At 36.5% G+C, this 14,490-nt stretch overlaps 1 protein-coding gene and 1 long non-coding RNA gene across 5 annotated transcripts; one reads left to right on the top strand and one right to left on the bottom strand.

The window, feature by feature from the left end:
- The first annotated feature begins 159 nt into the window (after positions 1-159).
- On the top strand, positions 160-11,272 carry LOC149036415 (uncharacterized). 4 transcript variants are annotated; one of them, XR_016181711.1, is made up of 18 exons: positions 160-336; positions 1,015-1,506; positions 1,664-1,747; positions 2,099-2,134; positions 2,410-2,466; positions 3,085-3,206; positions 3,842-3,921; positions 4,389-4,468; positions 4,897-4,983; positions 5,429-5,516; positions 6,063-6,147; positions 6,375-6,518; positions 6,655-6,780; positions 7,147-7,182; positions 7,281-7,351; positions 7,798-7,861; positions 8,583-8,614; positions 8,718-8,734. XR_016181711.1 is itself a non-coding variant. In XM_089189515.1 (18 exons), the coding sequence occupies exons 1-18, from the start codon at positions 309-311 to the stop codon at positions 11,209-11,211; spliced, it is 1,869 nt and encodes a 622-aa protein (XP_089045641.1). In that variant the 5' UTR covers positions 163-308; the 3' UTR covers positions 11,212-11,272. The 4 variants fall into 4 exon arrangements, 3 of the variants coding, with proteins under 3 accessions (XP_089045641.1, XP_089045642.1, XP_089045643.1); XM_089189515.1 differs by lacking the exons at positions 7,281-7,351; positions 8,718-8,734 and adding exons at positions 10,506-10,545; positions 11,024-11,272 and having other exon boundaries at positions 163-336; XM_089189517.1 differs by lacking the exon at positions 7,281-7,351 and having other exon boundaries at positions 165-336; positions 8,718-8,881.
- LOC149036416 (uncharacterized) lies at positions 1,355-14,139 on the bottom strand. Its single transcript, XR_016181712.1, has 3 exons — positions 13,767-14,139; positions 12,931-13,030; positions 1,355-1,494 (listed from the first exon to the last, which is right to left on the bottom strand). It is a non-coding gene; the product is annotated as an uncharacterized LOC149036416 (long non-coding RNA).
- Positions 14,140-14,490: the final 351 nt, after the last annotated feature.

Consider the following 14,490-nt stretch of genomic DNA (forward strand, 5'->3'; position numbering starts at 1 on the left):
TGAGATTATGATCATAATTCAATAATTACTATATTGTAGTATGGTATGAAATTATTGGAATTGCAACTTAATTATTGTAACCCATAAATTATCGGACAGTCATACATAGTGAATTGAAATCCCATTTCATATGTAGCAACTGTAAACTGTATGTGGTGTCAATGTTGGCCCTTTCTTTTCATAGAATTCGTCTATACAAGTCCGCAAACCGAGGAAACAGAATAGAAAAAGTATACAAAGGCATACCAGATGCCAAGGAACTTTTAAGAATTTATGGCAGGGGGAGGGCTAATTCCAGGCGAATATATATGGTTTTGCATCGCCCAAGAAATGGAGGTTTGTGAAATCTTTCATAAGCAATTAGGGGTTTGTGTTGTTGCAGTCAGCTCATAAATGTCCTTGGCCACAAGCAAAAAAAATTGTTGACATTGTGACTTGTCTCAGCACAAAAAGATTGCAATGAGTGCATACACATTTATGTAGCACGGCTCATGGGTAAAGATAGTAAAGGCCATCTTTGCCAAAGCTTCCAGATAACTGTGCTGTAAAGGCTGTTTTATAGCGAATTTGCATGTTGACATGGATATAAGTGCAGTGGAGTAAAATATATGGCCACAGCACCAAAAAATATCTGTTAGAATTTCAATTACACACTTATACAAAAAAGGTGGAACATGTACATTTTGGAAATAATAGCCTCCTGAAAGTGGGAATGCATTTTCACCACACTTCAAAAAAGAAAACTTTCTTTGGCAGACATATGCAACAACATAACCTAATTATTCTGCTGAGAAATTTAAATCTTGATATTATGACTTTTAAATATTAATCCTTTTTTATTTTTATTACCATGGATTGCACTACAAGTTTAAGAAGGTTCTTTGCCTTTCAAAATTTTCAATATTTATGTCATAGATTTATCAAAGGAAAACTTGCAATAAGCTCATATTTCCACTATTTCACTAATAATTCAAAACACTAATTAAAAATTATTTGTTTCCTTTTTTATCTCAGGATCTAACACTAACCCTCAGTCTAGACCAACACCAGGAGTAAGCAATCCCAACCATCCTTCTCCATCTCTTCAAACAAATCCTAATTTTGATGTTGCTTCCCTCCATCCCTCAACAAACCAATCCCAACTCTCTCCTCCTCCTGCTCAGCCCAATTCCAACCCATCCTCCACAAACCAATCCCAACCTTCCCTTCCCCCTGCTCAGCCTGATTCCAACCCACCCTCCACAAACCAATCCCAACCCTCCCTCCCCTCTGCTCAGCCCAATTCCAACCCACCCTCCACAAACCATTTCCAACCCTCCCTTCCCCCTGCTCAACCTAATTCCAACCCTCCCTTGCTTTCTCGACAATCTACCACTCACCAAAATCCCAGCCAATCTCAAACAAGTGTGACCAATTCAGTCATCCAGCCAGAGACTTCCAGTGGTGCAACAAGTGCGGCAAGTGGTGTTGTTGGTCTGGTGGACTTGACATTGCCTACAAGTGAATGTAAGTGCTTAATTGATTGGCACATTAGTTATTAAGTTTATTAATGATTTATATTTTAATCCTGTATTTGCATCTTGTGCGGAAGCAGTTGACCCATCTGCCGTAGATAATTATCGTGTGATACACCTGAAACTGTGTTGTGTTGTTTTTTGAACAGATGGTGTCATTGCTTTAGATGAAGTCAATCACAATGAACTCGACAGAAGCTATTTAGCTAGCAACCCAGTAAATGTTGACTCAGGTAATATGATGATGACTGATTAAAGAACATTTAAATGCTCATTTTTTTGCAGACCCCAACCCCAATCCTGATTTGGATTAATCCCTAGGGTGGCAATGGATATTTTCTGAAAACTGCATGTATATTATGCTGGAAATCTAGTTTATTACTGCAGGTAGTTTACATGGATGATTTCCAACTGTATCATAAATTTCCATTTAAGAGGCAACTTAATTGTGCACCCTAGGCCAAGCCAAGTTTACACATGAGGTGTGAAGTAAATCAACCAAATTTATGTGAGAAATGAAAGAAATTAATTTTTAAAAAAAGACAAAATTTTAACTCCATGATTTTTTTTCCCTTTCAACATAGCATGTCATCTAACTGGCATACATCAGTGGCAAAAAGGTATGTTTCTATAAAATGGATTATAAAACACATACACTTTGAAAAACAAATGTTGAATTAACTTCAACATGATTTTAATTACTTAATGTGTTAATTAAAATTCAAGAGATGAACAACTGTGTCTCATGTAAATGGAGAATAGAACATTCTACTATGCTACAGTATGGTGTGATATAGACTGACAGATTGACTCACTCATTCAGTTTCGTGGCATAAAGGAATGCACAATAACTAATGTCTTGATATTCATTTCATTTTATGCCACTTCATTTCAGCTGGGATTGTAAAAGAAGACCAAAGTTCTTTGGGAATTCTCAATCAGAATGCTCAAGGTATGTTGGAAATATTGTCAATAATTCAATGCACTTTAATGCACAGCTCTCCCTGGATGATGACAATAGAAAATTTCCACTAGATACAAAATAATATCTTGCCAAAAGCAGCATTCTAGCTTAAAATGCATGGCTGAGGCTTCCTTATATCTTATGTTGCTATCTGTTTCATATTTTCAGCTAAATACATTTTGAAAAAGCTTTTATTAATCCCCAGTTCACATTTCACTGTAGACTATAAGCACTGGTAGATTAACTGTTTAAGTACAGACAAAAGAGGAATTCAAATCCAAAACTACAATTTTTTTGCCCTTCATTAGGTAAAAGGAAAAACAAGACAAAAACAAAACAATACAAAACCAATATAACCGGTGATTATCTTTTAATGAGTAACATGTGCAATTGCATTTTACTATTAGTGAAAAGAAAAAAGGAGAAATAGATACCTTTACTTTCATTCACACTCTTGGCATTAGTTGGCCATAAGCAAACTACAACAAAAGTTTAAAAAAAAAAAAAAAAGCTGGGGGGAAGATTCTGGCACAAACATCCTTAATGGATGACAGTTCAATTGAATACCATTACTGTTTGTAAACCACACTCATAATAATTTTGTAGTGCCATTGAATGATATGGACAGAACACAGGAAGTGCTTTCCTGTGAACATGTGCTCATGGAGGCAGCATCAATCCACGAGGACATTCTTCTGCCAATCTTTTTGACCTTGACATACGAGGAGGTTTGTGTTAACTCTTTAACTCTCAGATCAAATTTGTAATTCTCCTTACTGTCAACCATACAATCCTTGTCATGTTAGTTCAGGGAATTTAGTATTGGATCAACTCATTATTCCCAAATTGATATTTTTCTTTATTCTCATCACTTATCTGGTTGATGCTGTGTTGATATTGTAAGGATAAATTCTGTCTAGGTCACTCATGGGAGTTAAAGGGTGTCATGGCATTCAATTTAGTTCCTGTTATATGTTTGCCCATATAGCTTGCAATTTTTAGGTAAAATGTTTATAGTAAATACAGTTAGCATACCCATGTGTCAATGTGTTAAATTACTGACAAGTAACATGTATTGACAATCACATTTGAAAAAAAAAATTAGCCTGTAAACTTTTGTGAATCTAAATTGGTCATTATGTTGGAACAGACCCTTTTGGAAAAATATACTTAAGTTACTGTTTTGCTTAATATGATCAACTTTCATTTCTCTATCTGACATATAATCCTATTCTATGCATTATTACAATGCACTGTGTTGTGCCATTATACAAAAGAAATGACATGTCAATGTAAAATTTGACATGTTAAGGCTATATGTTAAATTTTATTCTACTTTAATCTATAAAATTTGTGCGTCTAGATGTGTCACCAGGCCAGGTCCGACAGGAGGAGCATGGTCATAGTGATCCTCAAAGGTGACAACATACCTGATGTGATAAGGTGACTATCAATGATTCTTAAGGTTATTTTTATTACTAAAAGCACCCTGCACTCTACTAAAACAGCCTTTTTTCTTACACCGAGTCACAATGACAAATATGCTGTAGATCACACTCAACAGATATCTTTTCCTCATTAAGATACACATGGCATGAACAGTGGCTTAAAATTTCATGTGGATATTGCTTCAAATCACATGGGTGACATCAGTGGTGGTCATGGCGACCTAGTGCAATGTATGCCCACATGACAATTTTTTAAGAATGAAAGTGGCCCCAACTGACTGGTTTCTATGTTTACAATCATACATTATGTTAAAATTCAAAGCACAAAGATCATTCAATAAACATCACAGAGGTATTCAAGATTTTTCCATATCCATTGTGCAATGCACACATGCTGTATTTCACATTATGTAGTGATTAAATTATTAATCAAAGATGTTTCTCCCTTTATCAAATCATCAGGATTCTGAATATTCTACGCAGAAGTAATGGCAACGCATACTTTTGGATAACAAAAGAAAACTCAAAATCTGGGAGAGAAGGTATTGAATTACTGTCCACACTTTAGTTTTTTTGGACATAAAAGACAACAAAAGGTCAAAGTTTAAAAACTTCCCTAAAATTTAACCAGCTAAACATTAATATTTTAGTAGAATATTTCCATTTTATTGTTGATGATATTGTGTAATGTGAAGAGTGTGTGCATAGATATGTTTCTTCATTATTAAAGGACTTTGAGAGGGTTGATCTCCTGTTCCCTTGCAGGATGTATTTCAAATAAATTGTTTCACTTTCTGCAGAAATGAGCCAACCAGTATTTTCTGTTGTTTCATTGTCTCTGTTATGTTTCATTATGCTATGTTTGGTACCCCATGACAACCTTCATACTCCAATAATAGATGCAATAATGACCATAATTATCAATGTTCTCAAACTCTTCTTACCATTTTATGTGCGTTTGTTACGACAGTGAAAAGAAAATTTGGAAGCACAGGGTCGGATTTGCTAATAATGGCACCCACAACTTCTCGGCCTATACTCATAGAGCGTTTTTGCGGTGAGTGTTTTAAGAATTTGTTTTACAAGTCAGTATATGTTAACTAAGGGAATTTTGTATAATAATTGTAAAATTAATTTAACTCCCAAAATATGATTGTTAAGTCTCCTCTCCAGCTGCTACACATTTCCGTGAAAATTAGTTATGAGAATTTGGTGTTGCATCAAGATACAGTAATAACTTCTACCTGATAAGTCTGAGTATTCTCATTACCTGTTTACTGGACAGTTATAATTTCCCATGCCATTATCAGGCACTAGTATTATTACCTTCACACCACAGCTTAACCCAGTACAAAAAAGAATCTTGGTGTAAATTTGGTATGTTGCTTTACTACATATTTTTGGCTGCTTTCTAAGAGTAAATATCACAGGTTAATATTTATCTGATTTGACTTTAAGATGGCTGAAAACAGAATTCTTTCACTTTTGACTCTTATGACTAGGAGACAACCTACAATTAGCACGAGAAGAAGATGTGGTGGATGCTATGAAAAGGGCAGCAGATGCTGTGGATGCATTCACCAGGAAATGGTAAGAGGTCTTTTATATTTGATACGATAAAGGTAGAAATATTTCCAACTTGTTACTCATTAGCAACCTTATGATCGTACTGAAAATTTCCATAAACATATATAGCATCAGATACTAAGCTGTAATCATGTTAAATAATGTCTTGTTTACAACTTCCTATTCTAAAAACCCAGGTATATCTTTATAATATGCATATGTTTTGATTATCCAGGCAGATGTACATTTGTAGCACCAAATCAAGGTGAATGCTGATGAGATACACAAGTTGAAAAGAATGATTCGTCTCACACAAAATTTAATTATTAGGGAGGAGGAGGGCGGTTAAAATCGATCAAAATTGCAAGGATGTTATTCATGATCTTTCTATATTTACCAGCCTCCTGCCATTAAGCATGAACTTACAAGAAAATCAAAAGAGAGCAGTACTAACACCAGGGTATCAGCTGTGACACAAACTAAATTATGAATATTTGACATAAGAAAGGGAGGCTTATCAATTTACCAACAAATTTATGGTAACAGCTGGCTATTTATTGTTTCCAACAGGGAGAGGTTAGAACAGGAACGCTCATTAAAGAGGGAGCAGGAGATTTCATTGCAAAAGGCAATCGAGAATGACAAGACGAAATTGGTAAATATCATTTCACAAAAAATTATATTGCAAAGATAATGCCCATATCAATGATATCAAGAAAGTCCAACAATGAAATAAGGATCTTTGTTAGATGACTTCCTTCAAGACTCTAGGAGCATAAATAATACTTATTACCAATAAACTACTAAGCAGCAGAAATTTCAATACCTTTTATACATTTTCAGCGAAATATTAATTGAGTTGTCATGTATTTATTATGTCAGATTAAAAAATCAAGCAAGAAAATAAGGGAGGCCCGACAAGGCAGGGTTACCCAGCCCAGTCTAGAAGGAGAGAAGGTGACAATTGTCCTATGCCACTCAAATGGCAAGGAAAAACGCCAGTTCAATAAGGGTGCTTTCTTCCAGGTATATATATGTATATATATATATAATGATACAGTTTGTTGCTTTAAAAAGTACTTCTTCTAAAATGCAGACATATAGTGATTGCCTGATCATTTTTTTTTTTAATGTAAACTTTTTTCCTGTTTTAATGACATAGGAGGTATATGACTGGGCAGGCTCCAATGAATGTCTACCACTTTATTTTACTATCCAAAGAGGTAGGGAAGTGGTAAGACATGGAGACCTTTTGGAGAGAACAGAGGTCTTGCACATTTGTGAGAGAGTAAGTAAACAACAATATTACATAAAACAAATTATAACAGTACTAGAAACCTGGAATTCAAGTCTAAAATATACTTGTGTTATTTTAAGAAGGTAAATGTTTGAATTTAAATTTCAAAATACCCTTTCAATCATGATTTCTAACTCTAAGCAAAAATATGACAACTGATGTGCTAAAACCTGGCAGTTCTTAGCACACAAAATCACTCATTGTTTGTATATCCACCAATTTACCTGCGCAAGATTTAAAAGTCACTATGGTAAAATGTTCAAACAGCCGCCCTGTTAAATACCTTAAACTGTGGAATTTAAGTATCAAACCTTGTCTTGATTCTGTTAACATGTTGTTTTTATCCTTTTTATCGAGGATGAGGCAGAAATTGAATCACTTCTGGGATCAAAGGTTAGGAAAAAATAATTACATTCAGTAAAATTATCTATGCAACATAAGTAAAGTGCATGCTTGAATTGGCCAATTTACAGTAAATTATCTGCCTATAGGTGTATGCTGATATGAAGCAACATGGCACAAGTGATCAACACAGAAAAAAAGGAAGTGTATCGTTGAAAAAGTAAACCAAGCAATTAGAATCACCACTTCAGTCTTTTGTGCCTGGCAATTTACTGCTTGTATCCACAACTGCTGGTGTACACTACTTGTAATGGATAAAACTACTGATGATTCTTTTTTTATAAAATTGTTTCAAAATTATCTCTGTCACCTGTTAAAGATTTATTTGTTCATTTATTTTTAAGAGCTTATGTCTCAAATGCTGCAGAATTAATCAATCAATCCAATTAAGCATATATGTAATTCTACCTTTTTCAACCCAGTGTAATGTTTTCAATTAGGTCATTACTCTTTTTGACCATCCATTTTGTATGCCCAGGTTAACAGTTTGGGTTATGAGCTAGTTTTATTCATAGGGTTAAGCATTAATTTTGAAGTTGCTAATGGTGAGGAAATCAGACTTGTTACTTCTGGGTCAGTTAATGGCCTTCCTTATTTTTACCACAGGTGACATTCCAAGGAAATGTCCCAGATTTGCAGTCTGATGGCGAACTGTCATCCACACTACCAGGTGATGAATACAAATATTACATCAAAAAATAATTAAAAGAAAATGAAAAAACAGTTTGAAGAATAAAAATGAAGAACCTTCAAATGACACTGGACAAAAGAAAGCAAAGTATGAAGACATGTAACTAAGATCATGATGAAGTATATTAAGACCAGACAAGAAAAGCAGGCCCAGTCTTAACATGGGTTAATGCAATCCAAAAGGAAATTGCAGGTAACCTGCATTTCTCAGAGATAATAAGCTGAAATTGAGATAAAGATGAGGACTTAACAATGTTCCTAAATACAAGGAAAACATGTTTCTTAACAAATTTCACAAGAAATTGCCTTTAAATTCCAAAAATCAACACTATCATATATCATGTTATGTGTTGACAGGCTTATTACATTAACTCTTTTTTCACAGGCTTTAGTCTAGAGGTCACCACACAATTCATTGCATTTCATGAATTAATAACCATCACCTGTGTTGCTTGAGCCATTACAGCAAATAACATAAGTTTAAAAAGAAATAAAAAATATAAAGTTCAAAAGTGTTTGGTTCACAGTTTTTTTCCCAACAACTAGCTCATCTTATCAAATGGAAGTAGGATGGGAAATACATTACCATAAAAATTAATGATGGCGAACTGTCATGCAATCGGATGACAGTTCGCCATTACCTAATTAATTATATAAAATTATATAATATTGCATACTAAGACTAATTCTTGTCACAACAGATGAAGATCGAGACACCGGAAATAAAAATGAGGTAAGGGAAGTAATGCACATTGACATGTCACGTAAAATTATTGGAGGTATGCCTTTATTATCAAAACCCTATAAATAGCATGTTACATTGTCATGTTTTAAAGATAATAATTTCTTTGTGAGCCGCGACACTTTGGGCAGACTGACAGGTCCCTTGGGACGAGGTTCTTCGTGAGCCGCGACACTTGGGGCAGACTGACCAGTCCCCTGGGACGAGGTTCTTTGTGAGCCGCAACACTTGGGGCAGACTAATAGGTCCCTTAGGACGAGGTTCTTCGTGAGCCGCAACACTTGGGGCAGACTGACCGGTCCCTTGGGACGAGGTTCTTCGTGAGCCGCGACACTTAGGGCAGACTGACCGGTCCCTTGGGACGAGGTTCTTCGTGAGCCGCGACACTTGGGGCAGACTGACCGGTCCCTTGGGACGAGGTTCTTCGAGAGCCGCGACACTTGGGGCGGACTGACCGGTCCCTTGGGACGAGGTTCTTCGTGAGCCGCGACACTTGGGGCAGACTGACGGGTCCCTTGGGACGAGGTTCTTCATGAGCCGCGACACTTGGGGCAGACTGACCGGTCCCTTGGGACGAGGTTCTTCGTGAGCCGCTACACTTGGGGCAGACTGACCAGTCCCTTGGGACGAGGTTCTTCGTGAGCCGTGACACTTGGGGCAGACTGACAGGTCCCTTAGGACGAGGTTCTTCGTGAACCGCGACACTTGGAGCAGACTGATGGGTCCCTTGGGACGAGGTTCTTCGTGAGCCGCGACACTTGGGGCAGACTAACCGGTCCCTTGGGACGAGGTTCTTCGTGAGCCGCGACACTTGGGGCAGACTGACCGGTCCCTTGGGACGAGGTTCTTCGTGAGCCGCTACACTTGGGGCAGACCAACCGGTCCCTTGGGACGAGGTTCTTCGTGAGCCGCTACACTTGGGGCAGACTGACCGGTCCCTTGGGACGAGGTTCTTCGTGAGCTGCGACACTTGGGGCAGACTGACGGGTCCCTTGGGAAGTGGTTCTTCGTGAGCCGCGACACTTGGGGCAGACTGACGGGTCCCTTGGGACGAGGTTCTTCGTGAGCCGCGACATTCGGGGCAGACTAACCGGTCCCTTGGGACGAGGTTCTTCGTGAGCTGCGACACTTGGGGCAGACTGACCAGTCCCTTGGGACGAGGTTCTTTGTGAGCCGCGACACTTGGGGCAGACTGACTGGTTCTTGGGACAAGGCTCTCCCTAAGCAGCAATACTTGGTGCAGACTTACTTGACTGGTCCTCTTGTGACAGTACTTATGTTAACTGAACACATTTAGGCTGAAGTACTTATAAAAGACATGTCAAATAGCATATAAACAAAAAAACTTTCGTGAATAAAAAGAACTGTCGTGGCTTCCTCCTGCATAACACTAACATTAACACCTAATCATATAATACTTACAACAGCAGGGTTGAGCAACTGACAGTATATATTACCACTGTTAGTTTTAAATAACGGTCATGACACTATATAAACAACTTATCAACATAAGTTAATTAGAGACAATGAAATAGAGATCATGTTTTTACGTAATTAGCTTAGTAACATCTTTTACTGAGTGTTTAAGAAATGGTATTGAATGTCTCACTTTGATTTACCATTGAAACATGAGGTCATGGAATTAGATAAGTTCATGTAAGTTTCATTAGTATCTATCTTTTTTATATTTAAATTTATAAAACTATCTCTTCATAATTATGATCATGCTATTAAGGGGAATAAGAGCTGGAGCCAGTCATGTCTTGGTTTAACTGTTGGTGATCTTTATTGTGAGCTATGGCTAAGTTGTTAGTTGTTAAAAGTAAGTTAGACGTGACTCCTGTGGGTGGCATACTTCCCTTTTCTTTTTATCTCATTTCAGGAATTGCTCCCAGTACCTGGAATTGTTCTTGCGCAAGCAGGTAAGAAGCATATAGATAAGAGTATAATACTCAGTATTTAACCTACTAGGAAGGATCCTGATTGTAATGTTGGTAAAAATGGCCAGCCCTGACAGTAGTTGATCCACTGGCATTCTACTGCATTTTATGGGATTATGTCATAATAATATATCATTACAGCTCCTTGTGTTATGAGGCAATGGCAGTCTTTCATCACAAAATTCATTACGCCAAAAGCAATTAATCAGCAAGTCACACAAAATGATCATACTCTATTAGAAAACATGCGTTACGGAGTGTTATTGCCCCGAGGACCATGGATTATGGGCGTTTCCTACAGGTCCTTTTTGCTTAGGCCCTTACTTAAACTGGCAATGTATAAAGCACTTCTGTCCTATCTAGGAATCTTACAAATAGGGTAATATATAATTTAAATCAACAGCAAGAAAAAGACAATTATTTGTCAACTACAACCTCTAAAATTATATTTTTGTTCCAGAGGAAGGACAGGAAGTACTGGTGGCCAAAAGACAAGTTAACACTGAAGAAGAGGAGAAGGAAGAAGATGAAGAAGAAGAGAGAAAGAGGGAACATAGAGAAGAAGAGGAGAAGGAACATACCGGTAATAAACTTGAAAGGAAAAGGAAAAAGAAGGACAGAAGAACAACAGCAAAAAGAAAAAAGTAAAACGAGGACAGTTGTTAAAAAAAAGGATTTTAAAGGGACCCTGGTCAGCTGCACTTTTGTTTTTGTTTACCTTTGGATTTTCAATTTTTCAGAAACTGATGTACAAGTTGTTACTTTTATGCAGTAATAGTTATGATTTGAAATTAAAAGTTAACCCTTTAACTCCCAGATCAAATTTGTTATTCTATTCAATGTCAACCATACAATTCTTTTAATTTTAGTTCAGAGAATTTAGTATTGGATCTACTAATTATCCCCCAATTGATCTTTTTCTTTATTCTCATCACTTATCTTGTTACTATCGTAAGGAGAAATTCTGTCTTGGTCACTCATGGGAGTTATAGGGTTAGTGTTGCACATGCAGTATGGCCTGGTTTACTTGTGTCAGCTATTACTATTTCTTGTATGTTGTGATATACACTCCCCGTTTGAAGGACTTTGTCCTCTCTCTTGGAGGTTTTGTTGTTGTTGTTGTTTTGTTTTTATTTTTTTGAGGAAAAAATCTCACTTTGAGGAAACTGTTCACATTGAGACTTAGGAGTGTTAAGCTTCCTGAAAATTAGCCACAAATACCATGTAGTCAAAGGAGCACTTTAGTTCCTTAACTGTTTATCACACTTAATCTAAGTCTCTTATCCCCTTTACTTGTATGGATCATATTACATTTTCCTTTACTCTGCATTAACAGATATTAATAATGGTAATTGAACTGAGCAGAGTGCAATTTGGGCTGAAATCATATGCGTGATTTCAAAATCGAATGAGTGCCCAGCACAAGTTCAATTTGAAATCACTAGTATGATTTCAGACCAAAATTGCACGACACGAGGTTCAATCACCACTCTATTGCATCCATTTTGAAATCACCCAAATACAGGACTTGGTCAGTTCAAACATTTTATTGATGCAGTACTGAGCGGGTCTGAAATTAAATTCATCCACTTTTTTGGGGGGAAAAGTAAGAGTTTTGGAAACAAAAGTTGCAAAATTTGCCACATCATACTCTGTCTTTCATTTTCCTGCAATTTGATCAATTACTTTAAATAAGCCTTGAAATCTGATTGGTCATTTTGTTTTTAGTGTAGCCTCCCCATTGCCTGGGAAAAACATGCGATTTAAAGCAAAAAATGGTGCAATTCATGAATAAATCACCTCAATTAGAGCCAATCAGATTACAGGGACCACCAATGATTTCAAAATGGGTGTAATAAAGCCTAAAACAAGTAATGAATACAGTTATACATTTCTTTTAAATGGCACGTATGGTTATGTGTAACATAAGAAGTGTCCTCATTGTACAAAGAGTTTTATCCCAGGGTGTTCTATTTATTCAATCAATGTGTTAGATTTAACCTTTCAATCAAAACAATTTTACAATCAGATATGATTTGTGACTCTATCTTTGGTCCAAAAAAAGGAAGTTTCATTTTGTCTGTAGCATTCTGCTCAAGAATAACCATAGTAAATTTTTACAGCCATACTTACAAATTCAAACTTATTCTAATGTTTACAATTTTTTTTTAATTTGAATACATTGATGACCAGAGCATATTATGAAAATATACAAAGAAAATAAAACCTTTGAAGTAAATAATAATTCAAAGATAACTTTCTTTTACATGGACACAAAAGAGACCATATATTGGAATAGGAAAATTTGGAAGACTTTCACAAGAGTATCAAAATTTAAGCTTACATCAAACTCAATACCTTACTTACAGTCATGCCTACTTTGTTGAAAGGGTGGAATTAGCTTCCTTGAGTGATAGCTCCATGATTCAATAGAGCAGGGACCCTTTGTCTTAATTCTTGCTTTGCACTGAACAATAAGAACATTTAAAAGTATATTATACAGTAAATATACACATTTTATGGCAACAACTTAAAACTTTTATATATTTTGATGATGAACGAGAAGCATAGAAACCAAAAAAAAGTCACTGATGTACATGTTATTAGTGTTATGGGGAACTTGTTATGATTTGGAAATAAAAGTTAATGTTGCACATGCAATATTGAAGACTTCCAAAAGAGAGCAAAAATTTATGCCCATGTTTACTTTACTGAAAGGTGCAGAATAAGGGTCCTTGGGTGAGAGCGCAGTGATTAAATAGAGCAGAGACCCTTTGGCTAATTCTTGCCATGCACTGAACAGAAAGCAAAGTTAGAAGTTCATTACAATATATATATATATATAGATACACTTATGGCAACAAGTTAACACTTGTTTATGTTTTTGATGATGACCAATAAGCACGAAACCCAAAAAATTCAGTAACTGATGTATACATTGTTAGTGTTATGCAGTACTAGTTATCATTTGAAATTCAAAGGTAATGTTGCACATGCAGTATGGCCTGGTTTACTTATGTCAACTATTACTGTTTCTCGTATGTAATGATATACGCTTCCCGTGTGAAGGACTTTGTTCTCTCTCTTCAACATTTTCTTGTTGTTGTTGGGTTTTTTTTTTTTTAGGAAAATTCTAATTTTAAAGAAACTGTTCACCTTGAGACTTATGGGTGTTAAGCTCACTGAAGATTAACCACACATACCATGTAATTAAAGGAGTACTTTAGTTCCTTAACTGTTTATCAGACTGAATTTAAGACTCTTATCCTCTCCGCTTCTATGGGTCGTACTACATTTTCCTTTGCTCTGCATTGACCGATGTTAAGCCCAGTACAAGTACCTAAAACAATTGAATACAATAAATAATATAAGCTTAACTGCTTTGTACCTGCGATGCACACTCCATTTTCGGCGGGTAAAACTTTTGGAAACCAAGAAACGAAAATTATCCTCTGTGCTTTCTCGCATTCCATCTATTCATCTCCCATTCACAACTTGTTTGCGGTTTCTTTTGGCATGAAATCACAGAAGCACCTATTGCAGCTTGTTCAATCGCTGAGCAATCAATGCGCCTGCAATCATTTGCTCAGTGGATCCTACCCATACCGATACAACCCTTCCGGGACCCTGAGCCCTCTCGAATAAGTAAATTACGTTTGCCGCCTGGTGCATTCCTTCCTTCCTTTGTCTCTATTTTTTCTCCCTGCTTACCTCTCCTCCATTCTTTTTTCTTTTTTTTTCTCGATACGAGCCTCGATTAAAGAAACGAGGCTCGATTGAAAAATGGAGGCTCGATTGAAAAATGGAGGCTCGATTGGAAAATGGGAGTTACTACATCACGGGCGACGAGCGGGGATAGAAAAAACGACCCAAATATGAGCGGTCAGCGGTGAAACAGCTTTTATACTTCATATAGAGACATATAAT

This window comes from Pocillopora damicornis, chromosome 12 (genome assembly GCF_964200805.1).
Source record: "Pocillopora damicornis chromosome 12, jaPocDami1.2, whole genome shotgun sequence".
Classification (NCBI taxonomy): Eukaryota; Metazoa; Cnidaria; class Anthozoa; order Scleractinia; family Pocilloporidae; genus Pocillopora; species Pocillopora damicornis.